General features: G+C 40.1%; 1 protein-coding gene across 11 annotated transcripts in view; it reads right to left on the bottom strand.

The window, feature by feature from the left end:
• The window catches only part of ZFP1 (ZFP1 zinc finger protein), a 66,446-nt gene that overhangs the window by 26,056 nt on the left and 17,831 nt on the right, over positions 1 to 22,559 (bottom strand). For 5 of the 11 annotated variants that reach the window (XM_033434356.2, XM_033434362.2, XM_033434363.2 and 2 more), the window contains exon 1: positions 12,671 to 13,206. Coding sequence is in view for 5 of the 11 variants with exons in the window: in XM_004273274.3 (XP_004273322.1) it covers positions 6,422 to 6,436 (15 nt within the window). In the remaining 6 variants the exon portion in view is untranslated. Of the gene's footprint in view, positions 1 to 6,421; positions 6,481 to 12,670; positions 13,220 to 22,559 lie in introns of those variants that run through there. The other 6 variants (XR_007474414.1, XM_049703718.1, XM_049703717.1 and 3 more) reach the window with 3 other exon arrangements.

Here is a 22,559-nt window from a genome sequence, read left to right on the forward strand (position 1 = left end):
AAGGCCATTATCAAAAAATCTAGACACAGTAAATGCTGGAAAGGGTGTGGTGAAAAGGGAACCCTGCTGCACTGTTGGTGAGGATGTAAATTGATACAACTACTAGGGAGAACAGTATGGAGGTTCCTTAAAAAACTAAAAATTGGGGCTTCCCTGGTGGCGCAGTGGTTGAGAGTCCGCCTGCCGATGCAGGGGACACGGGTTCGTGCCCCGGTCCGGGAAGATCCCACATGCCGCGGAGCGGCTGCGCCCATGAGCCATGGCCGCTGAGCCTGCACGTCCGGAGCCTGTGCTCCGCAACGGGAGAGGCCACAACAGTGAGAGGCCCGCGTACCACAAAAAAAAAAAAACAAAACTAAAAATTGAACTACCATATGACCCAGCTATCACACTACTGGGTATATACCCTGAGAAAACCATAATTCAAAACGAGACATGTACCACAATGTTTACTGCAGCACTATTTACATTAGCCAGGACATGGAAGCAACCTAAATGTCCATCAACAGATGAATGGATAAAGAAGATGTGGCACATATATACAATGGAATATTACTCAGCCATAAAAAGAAACGAAATTGAGTTACTTGTAGTGAGGTGGATAGACCTAGAGTCTGTCATACAGAGTGAAGTAAGTCAGAAAGAGAAAAACAAATACCATATGCTAACGCATATATACAGAATCTAAAAAAAAAAAAATGGTATTGATGAACCTAGTGGCAGGGCAGGAATAAACATAGACGCAGAGAATGGAGTTGAGGACATGGGGAGGGGAGAGGGAAGCTAGGGCGAAATGAGAGCAGCATCAACATATATACACTACCAGATGTGAAACAGATAGCTACTGGGAAGCAGCCGCATAGCACAGGGAGATCAGCTCGCTGCTATGTGACAACCTAGAGGGGTGGGATAGGGAGGGTGGGAGGGAGGCTCAAGAGGGAGGGGATATGGGGATATATGTATGCATATGGCTGATAAACTTTGTTGTACAACAGAAACACAGTATTGTGAAGCAATTATACTCCAATAAAGATGTATTTTTAAAAAGTAAACAAAATAAAATCAAGTGGGTAATCAGGGACTTCCCTGGTGGTCCAGTGGGTAAGCCTCCGCGCTCCCAATGCAGGTGGCCTGGGTTCGATCCCTGGTCGGGGAACTAGATCCCACATGCATGCTGCAACTAAGAAGTCTGCATGCCGCAACTAAAGATCCTGTGTGCTGCAACGAAGATCCTGCATGCCGCAACTAAGACCAGGCGCAACCAAAATAAATAAATAAATTTTTTTTTAGAAAAGATAATCAACAAGGATCTACTGTATAGCACAGTGTACTCTAATAACCTATATGGGAATAGAATCTGAAAAAGAATAGATATATGTATGTTTAACTAAATCACTTTGCTGTACACCTGAAACACAACATTGTAAGTCAAATATACTCCAATATAAAATAAAAATTAAAAAAAAAAGGTAGGTATGGCTATATTTAAATCAGACAAGGGGTATGACCAGAGGTAAAGAGGGACATCCCAAAATGATAGAACAGTAAATCCATCTGGAAGATAGAAAAATCGTAAGTGTGCATGCACTCAATACATGTACATGAACTCAATACAGCTTCAAATTACATCAAGCAAAAACTGACAGAACTAAAGTGAAGAATGGACAAATCCACATTCATATTATCTATAAACCAAGTATCAGATCAGAATGAAGACATTTTCAGAAAAGCAAAGTTTAAAAAAATATATTTCTCACATACCCTTTCTCAAGAAGCTACTGAAGAATCTACTCCAATAAAATAGTAATTCAAAAAAGACAAAGACAGGGGAAAAGGCAAACAAAAGATCAATAGGAAAGGTGAAGGAAATCCCTAGGAGGAGTCTGAAGGACATTGCAGAATGGTAGTGATTCTCCATTAATACTAAATTGTTTGTCATACAGATTGGAATAGTGTGATTCAAAAGCAGGTATTTTGAGGGCCATAAGATGCCTAGTGACATCGTATCACCTTGTTAACCTGAGGGCAGAATACCCTGGTGATCCTGGCCCAGCTTCTTATCTGTTGGGGTTGGTTTAACTTTGGTTTGGCTTGTCTTGAACAAGTCCTGATGACATCTATCTCTCCCCTCCACACCAGGCTGACTTGGATCACATGAGGACACTCATTTCATCTCACAGAAGTACTCTGCTTTGATCTATTCCTGAGAGTTGGCAGTTGACTAGTGAGCTAAGAAGCAGAGAACACTGAGCAGCCCACTCACTCTAATTATATTCTTGTCAGACATTCAATACCTGATTCACACTCTGACCCTGCCAGATGGTCCAACCATGTGAGCCCTATGTTTTCCTATGTTTTTCATGACCTTGCCAATGACTTCTCCAAATGAGATTTTTGTAAACTCTCAGAAAAACTGAAGCCAGACTATGACTCAGAGACTCTATTCAGCTCATCTCCCAGGAGCCTTTATTCAATAGTAGCAGAATTTCTACACACAATTAGATTTCTGCTTGCTTGATAAGTTTTGCCACATTGCTCCCCAGTAAGTCTGTACCATTTTTTACTACCACAAACAATGCATGAGTGGTTTCACCACTCTATAGCTAACACTGGCTAATATATCTTGAAAAAACAATGATAAAAATCTTAAGTCTTGCTAAAGGCAACATGGGTACATAAAAGGACATCTTTTAGACTGTATACATCTAGAAAAAGAAAAAAAAACTCCACCAGACAAAAAATTATGCAATATAAATCGCAGTTACAGTTTTTCAAGACTGAATTTTGTATTGATTAGGGATATATACATACATGGTAAAATCTTTGAGGAAAGCAAGGGAATAAATAACAAAAATGTCAAGATAGTGGCTACCTACTAGCAGGATTCAATCAGAGAATGTATCATAAAGAACAGATAGGGACTTCCCTGGTGGCGCAGTGGTTAAGATTCTATGCTCCCAATATGCAGGGGGCCCGGGTTCGATCCCTGGTCAGGGAACTAAATCCCACATGCATGCCACAACTAAGAGTTTGCATGCCGCAACTAAGGAGTTGGCGAGCCACAACTAAGGAGCCCACCTGCTACAACTATGCAGCTCGCAAGTAAGACCCAGCACAACCAAATAAATAAATATTTTTTTTTTTTTTTTTTTTTGCTGTACGTGGGCCTCTCACTGTTGTGGCCTCTCCCGTTGCGGAGCACAGGCCCAGCGGCCATGGCTCACGGGCCCAGCCGCTCCGCAGCATGTGGGATCCTCCCGGACCGGGGCACGAACCCGTGTCCCCTGCATTGGCAGGCAGACTCTCAACCACTGCGCCACCAGGGAAGCCCCAATAAATAAATATTTTTAAAAAAGAACAGATAATGTTCTATTTCTTAATGTGAGTGCCCATTTATTCTTTAATATACACATATTTTTATACATGTTGTAACATGTATAAAGAGTATTATAATGCTTTATACACTCATCTGTACACATATTATATTACACAATAAAAAAAATCAGAAAAAAATGAGGAAACTCTATGCTCTGATATGGAAAGACTTCAAAAATATGTTATTGAGTGATAAAAACACACATAATCAAGAGAATGAAAAGACAAAGACATCTTTGCAACACACATACCTGATAAAGGATTGATATCCGAAATATACAAAGAACTCTCAAAACTCAACAATATGAAAACAAACAACCTGATTTAAAAATGGGCCAAAGTGCAGCCAGTATGGAAAACAGTATGGAGGTCCCTCAGAAAACTAAAAATAGAATTAACATTTGATCCAGAAATCCCACTCCTGGGCATATATCACCAGACAAAACTATAATTCAAAAAGATACATGCACCCCTATGTTCATAGCAGCACTATTCACAATAGCCAAGACATGGAAGCAACCTAACTGTCCACTGACAGAGGAATGGATAAAGATATGGTACATATATACAATGGAATACTATTCAGTCATAAAAAAGAATGAAAAATGCCATTTGCAGCAACATGGATGGACCTAGAGATTATCATACTAAATGAAATAACTCAGACAGAGAAAGACAAGTATCATATGATATCACTTATATGTGGAATCTAAGATATGACACAAATGAACCTTTCTGTGAAACAGAAACAGAATCACGGGTTGGGGGAGAGATGGAGTGGGAGGTTGGGGTTAGCAGATGTAAGCTATTATATAAACAACAAGATCCTACTGTATAGCACAGGAAACTATATTCAATATCCTATGTTAAACCTTAATGGAAAAGAATATTTAAAAAAACAATGTATATATAACTGAATAACTTTGCTGTACAGCAGAAATTAATACAGTATTGTAAATCAACTATACTTCAATAAAACAAATTTTTAAAAAGGGCCAAAGACCTTAACAGACACCTCACTAAAGAAGATATACAGGTGGCAAATAAACACATGTAAAGATACTCAACATCACGTCATATCATCAGAGAATTATAAATTACAACAACAATAAAACACTGTTAAATGCCTATTAAAGTGGCCAAAGTTCGGGACTTCCCTGGTGGTCCAGTGGGTAAGACTCCATGCTCACAATGCAGGGGGCCCAGGTTTGATCCCCAGTTGGGGAACTAGATCCCGCACGCATGCTGCAACTAAGACCCGGCGCAGCCTAATAAATAAATAATAAATAAATGAATATAATATCATTTTTTTTTAAAAAGTGGGGCTTCCCTGGTGGCACAGTGGTTGAGAATCTGCCTGCTAATGCAGGGGACAGGGGTTTGAGCCCTGGTCTGGGAAGATCCCCCATGCCGCAGAGCAACTAGGCAACTAGGCCCACAACTACTGAGCCTGTGCTCCGCAACAAGAGAGGCCGCAATAGTGAGAGGCCCGCGCACCGCGATGAAGAGTGGCCCCCGCTTGCCACAACTAGAGAAAGCCCTCGCACAGAAACGAAGACCCAACACAGCCAAAAATAAATAAATAAATAAAAAGCCAAGCATTTGAAGCCCTTAAAAAAAAAAAAGTGGCCAAAGCTCACAACACTGACAACACCAAATGCTGACGAGGATGTGGAGCAACAGGAACTCTCACTCACTGCTGGTGGGAATGCAAATGTTACAGCTACTCTGGAAGACAGTCTGGCAGTTTCTCACAAAACTACACATATTCTTGCTGTACACACTGGCAATTGTGTTCCTTAGCATTTACCCAAATGATTAACTTATATCCACACAAAACACTGCACAGAGATGTTTATAGCAGCTTAATTCATAATTGTCAAAACTTGGCAACAACCAAGATGTCCTTCAATTGCTGAATGGGTAAATAAATGGTAGTACATCCAGACAATGGAATATTATTCAGTGATAAAAAGAAATGAGCTATCAAGCCATGAAAACACATGGAGGAACTTTAAATGCGTATTACTAAGTGAAAGAAACCAATCTGAAAAGGCTACATACTGACTGATTCCAACTGTATGATGTTCTAGAAAAGGCAAAACTAGGGGGACAGTAAAAAAAAAAAACAAAAACAGTGGTTTCCAGGTGCTCAAGGAAAGTGGGGGAGTAGATGGAGCACAGGGGATTTTGTGGGCAGTGAAACTATTCTGTAAGATATGATAATCGTGGGTACACGTCATTATGTATTTGTCAGAATGCACAGAATGCATGACACCAAAAGCAAATCCTAATGTAAACTATGGACTTTACTTAAAGTATCAATATTGGCTCATCAACTGTAACAGGTATACCACATTAATGCAAGATGTTAGTAACAGGGGAAACTGTAAAGAGGGAGAAAAGGAGTATATGGGAACTCTGTACTTTTCACTTAAATTTTCCATAAGCCCAAAACTGCTCTAAAAAATTAAGTCTGTTCATTAAAAGTAAAACAAAACACATATAAACAGAACAGTATGATTAATATGCTATCTTATAATAACCTGTACTTATACTTGTGTAAATATGTACAAATACATTCTGCAATGCCATTCAAGAAAGTAATGACAATGGAACTCATGGAAATTAGGGGGAGAATTTAAATACACATCCAGATATTTAGTGAGTTCTCTAGCATCATGCTAATCTGACCAGAAAAATAAAATACACACTATAGTACCCTGAAGAATGCTATATGAAATAACCAGAGACAAAATAATAAGCTGTTTAATTTTTTTTTCTGAGGTTGCTGTTCAAAACACCATCTATATGAAGGTCCATAAAATTTATTCAGACCTAATACTAGAGAACCAAGGAAATGGTATTCATAATCAATGCAAGACACTTAATTAACTTGATTTACTTTTTGGCTGCTGGTATTGATTATTCTTACTATGTTTTCCTGAGTTTTACTCATTTATACCTTTCTATTTCATTTTCTAGGTCCTTATAAACTTCCTCAAATGCACAGAAAAATAAAATTGGGAATAAACAAACAACTCACCTGGGATTTGTTCATTTTCTACAGCTTTTGGGTAAAGGCAGAGAACTATGAAGGCAGAACTGAAATAGAGGAAAAAGAAAGGTATTGTTATTAAAGATCTGACCTGCCTCAGAACTTCTAGAATGACTTGTTTGGAAATCCTTACACATCACCTAAGAAAATACCACCTCCTGAGCTAGTCCTTTTGCCTGTTCAGAAGGGGCAAAAAGGATCATGCTGGCAGCACTCACTTTCAATCAAACATTATGAAATATCTGAAAAGGTAAGACAAAGACAACCCACTATCAACTGACAGAACAGTCAAAAGAAACCATGATTGATTAAATTATTGGACAGGGAATTTAAAACTATGATTCATATATTAAAGCTTTAAAGGAAAAGATTTACAAAATGAATGAACAGAGAATTTCGAGATGGAAACTTCAAGAAAAAAATGGAAATGCTAAGAAAAGCACAGTAACAGAGTCGAAAGAATACCTTCAATAGGTATTACAACAGAGTTGAGGAAATTTTCAGTAAATCTGAAGATAGGTCAAAAGAAATTACCCAAACTGAGACACAAAGAGAAAGCAAAGGGGGAAAAAAAAGGACAGAGAATCCAAGGGCTGTAGTACAATATCAAATGGCCTAACAAAAATGTATTGGGATCCCAGGGACTTTCCTGGTGGTCCAGTAGTAAAGAATCTTTCTCCCAAGCAGGAACGCAGGTTCGATCCCTGGTTGGGGAGCTAAGATCCCACATGCCGCGGGGCAATTAAGCCCTTGCACCACAACTACTGAGCTCATGAGTCTCAACTAGAGAGCCCGCGTGCCGCAAACGACACAGCACACGTACCACAACTAGAGAGAGAAAATCCTGCATGCCACAGCTAGAGAGAAGCCCATGTGCTGCAACGAAGTGCCCGCGTGCTGCAACGAAAGATCCCGCGTGCTGCAACTAAGACCTGACATAGCCAAAAATAAATAAAATAAATAAATAATCTTTAAAAAAATGTATTGGAATCCCAAAAGAAGAGAAAATGGGACAGAAGAAGTATTGAAGACATAATGACCAAAGATTTTCCAAAAATACTGAATGATATCAAACCACAGATCCAAGAAACTCAGATAATTTATCCAAAAAGGATAAATATCAAAAAACAAAATAAAATGGACACACCTGGACATACCATATTCAAACCAATGGAAACCAAAGTTAGAGAGAAATTCTTGAAAGCAGCCAGAAAAAAAACCTGACACGTTACATACAGACATACCTCATTTTATTGCTCATCACAGATTGCCTTTTTTTTTTTTTAAACAAATTGAAGGTTTGTGGTAACTTTGCATTGTCAGATGATGGTCAGCATTTTTTAGTAATAAAGTACTTTTAAATTAAGGTATGCACATTGTTTTTTAGACATAATGATATTGCACACTTAATAGACTGCAGTAAAGGTAAACATGACTTTTATATGCACTGAGAAACCAAAATATTCATGTGACTTGCTTTATTGCAGTGATCTGGAACTGAATTAAAGAATCACAGAGAATTTCTCATCAGAAACTATACAAGCTGGAAGAAATGTAGTGACATCTTTAAAGTGCTTTAAAAAAGAAAAAGAAAAAAAAAAAAAAGAAAAAACTACCAATCCAGTATTCTATACCCAGCAAATACATCTTTCAAAAAATAAAAGTGAAAATAAAAACCTTTTCAAACAAACAAAAACAGAAAATTCATTCCCAGTAGACCTGTACTACAAGAAATATTTAAAGAAGTTCTTCAGGTAGAAGGAATATGATAACAGACAGAAATGTGGATCTACACAAAGAAATAAAGATCTCTGGGAATGGTTAAAATGAAGAGAAATATAAAAGACATTTTTTCTTACTTTTAATTAATCTAAAAGATACTTGACTGTCTAAAGCAAAAAGAGTAGACAAGTTTTGTGAACTTATAGCATATATAAAATATATAACGATAATAGCACATAGATGAGATGATGAAATTGTTGATGGCAGTATATTGTTTTAAGGATCTTACATTACACACAAACAATAGACTATATTTAAAGGTTCACTGTGATTCACTCAAGAAGTTTATTTAAACCTTAGGGCAACCACAAAAAAATTTAAAGAGGTATAAACAATAACCAAATAGTGGAGAAAAATACGGATTCATGAAAAACTACCACTAAATCCAAAAGCAGTCAGAAAAAGAGGAAAATAGGAACAAACACCAGATGGGCCAAGTAGAAGAAAACTAGTAAGATGGTACATTTTAACCCAACCATGTCAATAATTCATTGTACAGACACACCAATTAAATGACAAAGGTTGCCAAACTGGATAAAAAAGACCAAACTATGTGCTGTCTAAAAAGCAATGTGTTTGGGACTTCCCTGGTGGCACAGCAGTTAAAAATCTGGCTGCCAATGCAGGGGACACGGGTTCGATCCCCGGTCCGGGAAGATCCCACATGTCCCGGAGCAACTAAGCCCGTGTGCCACAACTACTGAGCCTGTGCTCTAGAGTCCGCACACCACAACTATTGAGCCCACATGCCACAACTACTGAAGCCCGCATGCCTAGAGCCCGTGCCCTGAAGCAAGAGAAGCCACCGCAATGAGAAGCCCACATACTGCAATGAAGAGTAGCCCCTTCTTGCTGCAACTAGAGAAAGCCCGCACGCAGCAATGAAGACCCAACACAGCTAAAAATAAATAAAATAAAAGCAATGTGTTTTAAATATAAAAACATAGTGACGAAATAAAATTTTAAGACAGAACAAGAAATTTAAACGTAAAATTCTGTCCTTTGGGCCTCCTCCCTCTCTGTTTAGTGTGCAACATCCAGCCTCATTACACATTAACCAGACCTTCTCAAAGATGGGAATGCCTACTCAACCATAAAGATCTTTTTTTCTTTCTTCTGATGCTAGCAGTGTAACTTCTTAAAAGGTTAACATTCTTTCTCAACTCTGTAAGGGGGTCATGATGACTTGCTGCTCGCTTTGTAGGTGCTTACCTGGACTACTGTATATTGGTGAACTTTATGTCAGTACGTCATTTTGATGTATGATCCTTTGTCTCAAAAAATGTATATGACTGTGCCTTCAAATTCTAACAGGCAGGACAGTACTCAGAGCTTCTTAGAGTCTGTCTCCTGGGTTACAATCCTCAGCCTGGCTCAAATAAAATTCTCTTCCTTCTTGATTGTTAATTGAATTTTCAATAATAGCTAGATCAAAAGTAAAAGGATAAAAAATGATATTCCTTGGGACTTCCCTGGCAGTCCAGGGGTTAAGACTCCACGCTTCCAATGCAGGGGGCACAGGTTTGATCCCTGGTTGGGGAACCAAGATCCTGCATGCTGCAAGGCACAGCCAAAATAAGAGGAAATAAAAAATAAAAAGTGATATTCCTTGCACACACTAATCAAAAGAAAGCTGGACTGATTAATATCAAGCTAAGTAGACTTAATAAGAAATATTACCAGGGATAAAGTGTGATATTACATGTCCCTGTGCTAAATGACACATGATAAATGTATCAAATCACCAGAACATATAACAATCCTAAATGTATATGCACAAAAGAACTTCAAAATACAAGAAGCAAAAGTTGATAAAAGTGAAAGAATAAATAGATAAATCACAATTATAGCTTGAGACTTCAATATTCTTTTCTCAGTAGGTGACAAGAGAGGTAGATAAAAAAACTGTAAGGATACAGAAGAACTCAACCACACTATCAACCACCCTGACCCATTTAGTATTGACAGAAAACTCTACCACCAACACAGCACAATAGTCATTAAAGTACATAAAAAACATTCCCAGGGACTTCCCTGGTGGTCCAGTGGTTAAGACTCCACACTCCCAATGCAGGGAGCCCAGGTTCAATTCCAGGTCAGGGAACTAGACCCTGCATGGCACAAGAAAGAGCCCACATGCCGCAACTAAAAAGATCCTGCATGCAGCAACGAAGACCCGGCATAGCCAAATAAATAAATAAATATTTTTTAAAAATCCCCAAGGTAGATCATATCCTTAGCCATGAAACAAATCTCAAGATTTAAAGAACTGAAATACATAACAAAGTATATTCTTTGACCAAAACAGAATTAAACTAGAAATCAATAATAGAGATGTAGAAAATCCCCAAATGTTTGGAAATTAAATAACAAATGTCTAAATAAACAATGGGTGAAAAAGGAAGTCACAAGAGAAGTTTTTAAAAAACAAGCAAACACAGAATTGAATGGAAATGAAAACAAAACATACCAGAATTTGAGGGATGCAGCTAAAGCAGTATTTAGAGGACATTTATAGCATTAAAACCAATGTCAAGGGACTTCCCTGATGGCGCAGTGGTTAGGAATCCTCCTGCCAATGCAGGGGACACACGGGTTCAAGCTCTGGTCCAGGAAGATCGCACATGCTGCAGAGCAACTGGGCCTGTATGCCACAATTGCTGAGCCTGCGCTCTAGAGCCCACGAGCCACGACTGCTGAGCCCATGTGCCACAGCTGCTGAGGCCCGCACGCCTGGAGCCAGTCTCCGCAACAAGGGGGGCCACTGCAATGAGAGGCCTGTGCACATCAGAGTAGCCCCTGCTCGCGTCAACTGGAGAAAACCCGCACGCAGCAACAAAGACCCAATGCAGCCAAATAAAAAAAAAAAACCAATGTCAAGAATAATTGAGACGTTACTACAGATGCTACAGACATTAAAAAGTTATTCTTTCACAAAAAGATTGATAAACATTAGCTATGTTAATTAAGGAGAAAAAGGAGCAAATACACAAAATAAGAAAAGTGGGAAATATCAACAAACTCAAGAGAAAAAAGATGAAATAATGGGAAAAAAATTCCATCTTCAATAGCAATAAATTACTACATAAGAATAAACTTAATAAAAATGCAAATATTTTACGAAAAAACTTATAAATGCTGGCAAGAGGGAAAAATGAAAGAGGAACAAATGGGAAGGCCTACAGTAAGATCCAACATCAAAAAGGTGTCCATTCCCCCTAATTAAATGTAATCATTAACTGGATCATAATAAAAGTACCAACAGGGCTTCCCTGGTGGCGCAGTGGTTGACAGTCCGCCTGCCGATGCAGGGGACATGGGTTCGTGCCCCGGTCCGGGAAGATCCCACATGCCGCGGAGCGGGTCTGGGAGGATCCCACATGCCACGGAGGAACTGGGCCCGTGAGCCACAACTATTGGGCCTGCGTGTCTGGAGCCTGTGCTCCGCAACAAGAGAGGCCGCGATAGTGAGAGGCCCGCGCACCGCGATGAAGAGTGGCCCCCGCTTGCCACAACTAGAGAAAGCCCTTGCACAGAAACGAAGACGCAACACAGCAAAAATAAATTAATTAATAAACTCCTACCTCCAACATCTTAAAAATAAAAGTCCCAACAAATTTCTTTAAAATATAACTTATTCTAAAGTACCAGTGGGAATCATTAGTAAAACTTGTATAATCTCAAAGTAGTGAAGGCTTCTGGGTGTCATAAAAAGGAAGAGCAGTAAATTCAACCATAAAGAAATTCAAAACGCCTCCATGGCAAAAACCACCAATGAGCAAAATTAAAAGGCAAATGAAAAAATATTTTCCATTCATATGACAAAATACCAGCTGGCTGTGTGACCTTGGGTAAATCACTTCACCAGAGCCTTCACTTTTCCTTCTGTTGAAACTGAGGAACCAAGCGAAGACACAGGGTAGGTGTGAGGATTGGGTGAACACTTCAGCTGAAAAGGCTCTTGCAAAGAGGTCACAGGTCTTACTCATTCAGCAATTTGCGCATCAAGAAACTTGGGAAACCTTTCAAGCCTCCCTCCACCCCGCGAGGCCCTGGGCAGCCGCACGCGGCATCCGGGCGCTGCCAGGTGCGCCCGGCCCCGCCCCCAGCCTCGCCCTGCGCCCGCCCGCCCGCCGGGTTTCAGGACCTGCTGCCGCGCGGCCGAAGACCTTCGCGGCGGGTCGGAGGCGCTTTGCCTGACAAAGGGAGGAAGGCTGGCCCTCGCCACCGCCCTCCCCTTCGGCCGTTCCCGCCCCCGCACGTCCGGCCAGGCGGGCCCAGCAGGTCCCGCGCCGAGGAGAGGGCCGGGCTGCCCCAGACACCACCCCGAGGGTCGCCGCCGCCTGCGAGTCCCCGAAGTTTGGGCTTCCACCCCACGCGGGCACGAGCCCATCCCTCATCTCCTTCCCCTCGGCCCCCACACCCCGCGGAGCTGCCTGGCAGGCCCCCTCATACCTGGAGAGGCACAGCCTCCGCTCGTGGCTCAGTGCCAGGCCGGGTCACGGCGCGGGGCGGCTAAAACGCGTGGAGACCGGAGCCCTGTCACCCACTCGCGGCGGGAGGTGGGGGAAGGGCGGCCACCGGCGCGCTGGCAGCATTGCACATGCGCAGATGCAGGGGCTGCTTGCCGTCCCAGGGTCCTCCGAGGGGTGGTCCATCGAACTTCGGGACTACATTTCCCATAAGCCTGCAGGGCCTCACCGTAGGGACTCTCAGGAAAGTCTTCACCTTGTTTAGCCAGTCGGATGAGCGCTGACCAAGATAATCCCTTGGCCTGGACTTCACTTCCACCAGAGCGGTTTATGAGTTATAACCACTACCTACCCCAAAATACAAATCCTGGCTTTTAAAGATTACACAGGTAATCTATGGTAACAGCATTTAAATTAGAAAATATGTATAAAATAAATATTACCCATAATCTCACTTTTCAAAGATAACTACGTAACATTAAGTTCACACCTTTCTGATATTTTTAAATAATAAAATCGGCCATAAAGATACCATGTGGTGCAAATTTTTTTTTTTTTAAGTTTTAGGTTTACAGTAAAATATGAGGAGATGCAGATGTTTGTCTATGAGGAACATAGAGTTCCACTATACCACCTGCACCCCCCCGTGCATGGCCTCCTCCACTATCAACCTCCAGTACCACAGTGGTACATTTGCTACGATCGAACGTACACTGACAAATCACCCGAAGTCCATAGTTTACACTAGGGTTCACTCTGGGTGTTGAACATTCTATGGGTTTTGGCAAATATATACCTCTTTGGCAAATATATGATGACAGGTATCCACCACCATAGTATCATACAGAATAGTTTCACTGCCCACAAAATCCCCTGTGCTCCGTCTATTCATCCTTCCCTCCCTCTCCCTGAGTCCCTGAAAGTCACTGACCTTTTTACTGTACTCCTAGGATTGTTACCAAGTCCAAGCTGCACCGCAGGCCAATAAATCAAGAGACGTTCTTGGGGCAAGAAATAGCGACTTAACCCAGAAAACCAGCAGACGGAGAAGAAGATGAATGTGTGTCCCAAAGAACCATCTTGCCTGAGTTAGAACTCAGACTTCTTTTACACTAAAAAAAGGGAGGGAGTAGGGTCAAACACTTCCTGGTTCCCCTCAGCCTCTGGAGGGGGTATGTTAATTTCTTCTTCCTGCAGTCATTCACAGGTGGGCCTGGTCAAGATGTTTCCTGTGAGCTGAAGAAAGGTATTCTAGCTTAATACACATTACCTGGGAGGCAGAGGTTCCCAGAGATGGTCTATTATGTATAATTTAAGCTTATAGGCAACATCCCTTTAGTGATTAACTTGTAATAGAATACGAAATTTCTTCCCTATTACACTTTCGCCTTTTCCAGAATGTAACATAGTTGGAATCATTCAGTATGTAGCCTTTTCAGATTGGTTTCTTTCACTTAGTAATATGCACTTAAAGTTCCTCCATGTCTTTTCATGGCTTGATGGCTCATTTCTTTTTAGCACTGACTAATATTCCATTGTATGCATGTACCACCACTTATTTATCCATTCAGCAATTGAAGGACATCTTCGTTGCTTCCAAGTTTTGACAATTATGAATAAAGCTGCTATAAGCATCCCTGTGCAGTGTTTTGTGTGGAAATAAAGTAAGTTTCTCATTTGTATAAATATCAAGGAACACAACTGTCAGATTTTATGATGAGAATATATTTAGTTTTGTAGAAACTGCCAGACTGTCTTCCAAAATGGCTGTACCATTTTGCATTCCCACCAGCAATGAATGAGAGTTCCTGTTGCTCCACACCCCTGTCAGCATTTGGTGTTGTCAGTGTTGTGGATTTTGGCCATTCTAATAGGTGTGTAGTGGTAGCAACTAGTTTTTAATTAAAACAACATATAGTCTCAAAAAGCTACTGTTACTGAACCAGACTTGGGTCTGTATGCAAACAGTGAAGCCAGTCTATTGATACCAGGCTGTGGTGAAGGAAAGTGCAGGGTTTACTGCAAGGCCAAGCAAGGAGTAGAGGCAAATAATGCTTAAAACACTGGAATTCCCCAATGGCTTTTAGGGAAAGATTTTTAAAGACAGGGTGAGGGAGAGGATTGTGGGGTGTGGAGTAATCAGCTCATGGACCTCCTTATGATTGATTGGTGGCGAGGTAATCAGGAGTCAACATCATCAACCTTCTGGTTTCAACCAGTTTGGGGTCTATGTGCTTGTGGTCAACAGGTAGTTAACTTCTTCCACCTGGCAGAGGTTTCAGGATTTGCGAAATAGCTCAAGGATATGGTTCAAAATGTTATCTATAGCCCTTGCGAAGGAACTAAAGGTCCTTGAGTTTGTTTAGTGGCCGAACAATTATTATTTTGCCTTGCTTGACTGTTTCTCTTTGTTTTTGTATTTTCTCACTTCTCTGATTAAATTTGCTCTTTGGAACTTGGGGAAGGCCTACAAGGCTAAAGTTTTCTACAAACAAGAGGCAGGCAGAGGACATTGGTGGGGGCAGTTCTCTCCTGGGAAGACCCTATCATAGGGTTCTGCTCAGATATATTACTTGTACATCAATGTTCATAGCAGCACTATTCACTACAGCAAAAAGATGGAAACAACCTTAGTGCCCATCAACAGAAGAATGGATAAATAAAATGTGGTATACACATATAATGGAATATTATTCAGTCAAAAAAAGAATGAAGTTCTGGTACATGCTACCACATGGATGAACCTTGAAAATACAAATGAAATAAGCCACATACAAAAGGACAAATATTGTATGATTCTGCTTACATAAAGTATCTAGAATAGGCAAATTCATAGACAGAAAGTAGAGATTGCTGGGGACAAGAGTGGGGGAAGGCATGGGAGTTACTGGGTAGGGAGTTTCTATTTGGGATGATGAAAAAGTTCTGAAAAGAGATGATGGTGATGGATAAACAACACTGTGAATGTGCTTAACACCACTGAATTGTATACTTAAAAATGGTAAATTTCATATTATATATATTTTACCAGAATTTAAAAAAATAATAAGCTGGGTTGAAGTGATTGTTGCATAACTCTGTAAATTAATAAAACTCAAAGTCTCAGCAAGGTATTTCTGTTATTTATTGTTTGTACCCTTTTGATTATTTTTTGTTTGATGGAATAATTCCATACTTCATCAGAAAGAAAAACAGAATACTCAGGATATTTTTTTAAAAGAGAGACTAATAACTATTAGATATAAAAATGTATTACAAAGCTAAAACATGAAAACTTTTTAGTACTGGCTCCAGAAAAAAAAAAAAAGACTCAAGTGTATATACTAATTTTTTCACAGCACTTGTGAAAGATTGGAATTTTCCATGATTGTTCTTGGGCAACTAATTAACAATTTGGAGGAAAAAAATGTTAAACTCCTAAGACTGCATATTAGGACAATTAAGTATAAGCCGGATTCACGATTTAAATTTTAAAGTGAAAGTATCAAAGTAGTTGTAAAGAAATGATAAGGGAATGTTTTTTATATTCTTTGGGTGAGAAGCTATGACACCAAAGGCAGAAATCATCAAGGAAATAACTGACAAATTCAACTATAGAGACAAATTTTGAAAAAAATGCTATAAACGAAGTGAAAGACAAATAAGCTGGGCAAATATACATGGTACATGAATGAAGAAAAAGGGTAGTCTTAATTTATGAACTCCTCTTATATGTTAATTTAACCCCATTAAGAAAAATAAGCTCAGTATATGAAGAACCAATTAAAGATGAAATACACAGAATTTATCAAAAATGTTTTCTCTCTACTCAAAATCAAAGAAAAGCTATATGATAACATATGTAATATCATTTTGACCTATAAGTTTGGCCAGTGTTTAAAAGGGTAGTGAGACCCAGGACTGGAACAACTTGGAAAAATTTTTTATACAATTCTGGTGGGACTATAGTACATAAAATCTTTCTGAAGTCCTCATTGTATCAAAAGTTAAAAATTTTAAATTATCATAGATTTTAATCTTGTACATGATGTATATACATGAATGTTCTCACATTACAGCTTATATCTGCAAAACACTGGAAACAGTCTAAAACTCTTTCAATAGATGTAATTAAGTTGATATGTAAATGGAATTTGGGGAGACATTGAAAATGATAATGTATACTAACTCCATGGGGGAGGTGTCTAATGAGTTGAGAAATGAAAAAATGTAGATCACACAAGAGTATGTAGAGTGTGATCCTATTTTTGTAAAAATTATGCATAAAGACTAAATACTGAAATGTACAAAAAGAAGAAATATACACTCTTCCCCCAATAAAATGACACAAAATAAACTCCCTACTGCCTTATGCATAACAGCATAGAGTACTGTGTGCATGGACTGTTTCTGAAGACCGTGCAAAGTTCAAAACCACATTATTTTCTATTAATTTCCTCTTAGGAATAAAGGAAAAGTATAGAGGATGTTTTTTAAAAAAACATATTGCATATTTTAATTTAAATGTTGCTTTAAATTTTTTTGAACTTCCACTAAGGTTTCACTCTCTTCTCAATCAACTACCCAGCATATCCTAGTGGTTGTTTGATCTTCCGAGCATGTTGTAATATCCACTTCCGTTCCAACAAGCACTGGCACCAACAGTAAGTACATGCTTGTATGGCACTGTTATTGGATGTAAAGAGATTTTAACTGTTATAATAGTGACTGTTTAAAGTGGAGCAAATATCCCAAACCTCATAAATAACAGTGTGGTTAGCTCATAGATATTGACAAAAAATTTTATTTTTGTTTACGTGCTCAGATGACATTCCCATGGGTCATAGACCCTAGATCATATGATTTTATCAAAGAACTTGTATACTCTGTTATATTAAAATCCATTGGTCTTTCTTGTACTTTGAATGGATCATTTATCCAGGCATGATTTTGTAACATCATGCCCTGGTCTTTGAAAAACACTGGCTTACTGAGTCATAAAGATCTTTGAAATGTTGATACATTTTATTACAAATAGTATCAAATGACCATAATAATATCACCACTGGTCTCATCAGAAAAGCTTTAATAAGTATTGGGAAGCAGAATCAGGTTTTTGCCAAAATTCAAATTTTTACTTGAAAGCTCCTTTTATCATTGGGCAAGAAATATAGTCACTTGTTTTCCTGGAAATGACAGCTCACTTCATTCATTTTTGAGAAAATGTCTGCCAAACACCCAGCCTTTGTTTGACTGTCAGCCATTCAAGTAAAAATGTTTCATGAGAAAAGCAGCTAGTTCAGCTCACGACTCAACCGCACAAGTGGTTTTCCTGGAGACAACGTCTTGCTTCTGTGTGTGCAGCAGAAGTACTTTGTATGTACTTCCCGTTTCATCAGACAGAATATTAAAAAGACATGCGCTCAAAGGTTGAGACAATACAATTAATCGTTTTTACTGCTCCATTAAGGTCATTCTTAAGTGAAACTGGCACTTCTTTCCTGCAATTGCGTGAGAGCGCAGAAAGCAGTGACTGCCAGGGAATTCCCTGATGGTCCAGTGGTTAGCACTCCATGCTTCCACTGCAGGGGGACATGGGTTCCATCCCTGGTTGGGGAGCTAAGATCTTGCAGGCCGCAGCGCTGCCAAAAGAAAAAAAATAGGTAGTGACTTCCAGTGCCGCTTGGTGCCACTGTCTGGAATCCTGCTGTGGCACCAGCAAGCTCCCCCACCAACTGCTTTTGCACCGTCAGTGCAAATGTCAACTCAACGAAATAGGAAAATAATGCCGAAGTGTTGTTATTAAAAGAGCCTTGACCTCCTGGATCCCATGCAAGGGTCTTGGAGACCCCAGGGGCCTGTGGATCACACTGTAAAGCACAGTCACTGTGCGCCATTATCACACCTAAAATATTTTAGAAGTTTCCTTAATAGTATTCAAATGTCCAGTTGTTGTTCATATTTCCAAATTGTTTCCATGAACATTTCTTCAAATTTTAAAAACTCAAGATCCAAATGAATCCACATCCCACGATTAATGTCTTTTAATACATAGGTCCCCCCCTCCATATCTTTTTTTGTTTTTTCTTTGCCATTTATAGGCTGAAAACACTGGATTGTCTATTCTGAAGAACTTCCACACAGTCTGGATTCTCCTGATCACCTTAAATTTTAATTATCAATTTTCTGTTACTTCATCTAGACTCAGAACCTGAGAAGGTCAAGGTTTAAGAAGAATTTTTGGCCAAATACTAACAGCAATTCCTTACTCCTTGCCAGGTTTTAGAACAATTCTTTTTCTGAGTGAGAGGTTCAGGTTTTTTCCCCAAGCATCATTATTTTCTACTCCTTTATTCAGCATTCCTGCCATCAACGTTTGTCAAGCACCTGCTGGTGGCAGGCACTGTGCTTGGGCACAGCTGTGAGCGACCCATAGCTCTCTCCCCTTATGAGCTTACATTCTACTTAGGGAGACAGGCAATAAACAATAAGTAAAACATAGAGCATGTCAGATGGAGTTCACTGCTAAGAGGGTCGTATCAGGAGTGTCGGGGTGTGTGTGCATTTTTTAGTAGAATGGCTAGAGAAGACTTTACTCAGCAGGTGAGGTTTGAGCCAAGACTCCATAATCACGTATTAGGCTCCATAATCCCTATAATCATGATTCCAAGACTCCACAATCAGACACCTACCAGTGGATGTTCCTTTCCTTGTATTATTTCCAGTGTCTGACAATACCACTCCATCTGGTCACCAATTTCTCCCAGCCAGTCGACCGGCCTCCCTCTTTTATATACCTGAGATGATGGAAAGGAATGATATCTAATCACAGCCTTTCCCTCCTCATTTGGGGCTCTGAGAAGTGGCCTCTATTTTTTTTTTTTTCATGGCAAAATTACACGGACTTCCCTGGTGGTCTAGTGGTTAAGACTCTGTGCTCCCAACACAGGGGGCCCGGGTTCGATCCCTGGTCAGGGAACTAGATCCCACGTGATGCAACTAAGAGCCCGCATGCTACAACTAAAGGGCCCACATGCCGCAACTAAAAAAAAAAAAAAAAGACCCCATGTGCCACAACAAAGATCCCGTGTGCTGCAACTAAAACCTGGCGTGAAATAAAAAATATTTAAAAAACAAAACAAAATTACAAAGTAGGGAGCCTGCAAAAATTCTCCTTATTTGGAGCAAAGTGAATATCTCATGCTATCTTTCCTTTGTTTTTAACATAAATTAACTCTGGAGAACGGAACCAACCTGAACCTCGAAAAATTTAGTTATCTTAACTGAGTGTTTGACAAGGCCATCTTTCACCTCAGTGAATGAAGCGATCTTACATGGTTAATGGCTTAGAAGTCTTCATCAAGGATCCTCCGGGCATATAAGGACTGTCTGTCTCATTTACTGAGGGCTTTCCAGCACTGTGCTTGGTATAGATGAGGAATGAATGAATGACTGAGGCAAGTAGTAACGACGCTTGAAACCCAGCTACTATCAGTATCATGCAGTTCTATAGTCCTGTCCACCTGAGTGTACCAAGTGCTGCCTACGCATCCTGCATCCTGCTGGAGTGGGTAGCTTCCAGCACCATCCAACTTTTCAGGGCTGCCCACCTCAGGGGAACGGTGGTGGCCCCGCATAACACCAAGGTAGGTAGCTGCTCCTTCAGTTCTTCTTTCCTGCTAGCCGGGTCTTGGGACTGCAAAGAACTCCAGCTAGTTCCCTGCTATATCTCCTCCTTGTGGAGAGACACCTAAAGAATATCCTATTTATCCCACCTTGGGGAAAAAAAAATCATAGTCATTTGGAATCAGGTTTATTACTGGGTGCATTGTTTTTTATAGAGAATTTAGAGATAATTTCATATAAGTCAGAAAGATGTGGGTCTGAGTATTATTGGACAAAGTATTATTAAAAAATAAAGCAACTGCATCAAAACTTCCCCTATTTTATAAGTAGATCCATAAATAGAATAGATCAGGAGGCTATTGGTCCAAATACCTGTTTACAAACGGAAAAACAAAAGCCTGGAGAAGCCAACAAGTTTTAATTCTGAAAAAAATAATCTGTCTATGGCTTCAAAATGGCTTCAAAATATTAATATGACTGTTTTAGGAGGTCCCACAGACCATGCTCAGGTTCAGTTTTTCCTTAGAAGGACTCAGAACTCAGCAAGCTGCTGCACTCATGGTTACAGTTTGCTGCAGTGAAAGGACACAGATTAAAATCAGCAATGGAAAAATGCACGAAGGCCAAGGTCCTCGAGATACCAGGCACAAGATTCCATCTGTCCTCCCTCAGTGGTGTCATGCATACAGCGCTTGATTCTCCCAGCAATGGTATGTGACATCACACATGGAGTATTGCTAACCAGAAGCTCAGGCAAGCCTTGGTGTCCAGGGTCTTTATTGCAGATTGGTGCTATGGGCATGTCTGACTGCCCACACAGCTGACCTTAGTCTCCAGCCCCTCCCCAGGTCGAACTGATACCATGTGGACCGAGGGCCCCAGCGTAAAGCATCTGGCTGGTTCAAGGTCTCCAGGCAAAGAAAAACACTCTTATCAGACAGGATATTCTACCAGCTTAGAGGTTAGACGTTACCTCCCAAGGGCTGGCCAACAGTCAAGCCTTCCTCTGGAAGGCACAAGGTTTAGACGACCCACACTTGCTAAGTTAACCCTTTACTGCATAAGGCCCTACACTGCTTTTGTTATGCCATGGGAAATTGGTTTTGTATTTTGTTTTTCCAGGAAAGCAATCCTGAAGAACACTGAGGTGTTCTTCATACACAAGCTATCATTTCTTTGTGTCCAGCCGTGGGTCACATTTTGCTAAATAGCTTGAAGGAAGTTTATTTCTGTATCAGAAGTAGTTGATCTCTCAGTGGGATTTAGAGGTCATTATGGAAAAGGAGTGGCCTCAATTACCACTTGACTTTGCAGGTCTTCTTATCAGGAGGTGCAGTCTATTTCCCTGCCTCTTGAATTGAGGCTGGCTTTGTGACTTGCTTGGCTACAAAGCTATGAAAATGATATATTGGCCCTCACAGATTCCTGCTTTCTCTTAGAATGCTGTTGGAACACGAGAAACCACGTGGAAGAGAGCAAGTTGTCCTTCTGAGTCCCTTCTAGACCAGCCTACAGCCAGCTGACGCCCAGATATATGAGAAATTCCAATTGAGATCAGCAGAGCTGCCTACCCAACCCCCCAAATTAACCAAAAATGCACAAGTGAGACCAGCCAAGAGCAGAAGAATCACCCAGCTGACCTATAGACTCATGAACAAGAATAAATGTTTACTGGACTTCGCTGGTTTTGTGGGGGTTAAGACTCCATGCTTCCAGGTTTGATCCCTGGTTGGGGGAATTCCGCATGCGGCCAAAGAAAAAAAACAAGACAAACAAAAAAAAGAATAAATGACATGAATAATATCAATGTTTTCTTAGGTCAGTCTCCCAAGGCAATAGAAATAAAAACAAAAATAAACAAATGGGACCTAATCAAACTTACAAGCTTTTGCAAAACAAAGGAAACCTTAAACAAAACAAAAAGACAACCTACAGAATGGGAGAAAATATTTGCAAAGGATATCTATTTTATACATATTAGTGTATATATGTCAATCCCAGTCTCCCAGTTCATCCCACCACCACCACCCCCTGCCCCTTCTTTCCCCCGTTGGTGTCCATACGTTTGTTCGCTACATCTGTGTCTCTATTTCTGCCTTGGAAACTGGTTCATCTATACCATTGTTCTAGATTCCACATATATGCGTTAATATACGATATCTGTTTTTCTCTTTCTGACTTACTTCACTCTGTATGACAGTCTCTAGGCCCATCCACATCTCTACAAATGACCCAATTTCGTTCCTTTTTACGGCTGAGTAATATTC

This window comes from Orcinus orca, chromosome 20, assembly GCF_937001465.1.
Source record: "Orcinus orca chromosome 20, mOrcOrc1.1, whole genome shotgun sequence".
NCBI lineage: Eukaryota > Metazoa > Chordata > Mammalia > Artiodactyla > Delphinidae > Orcinus > Orcinus orca.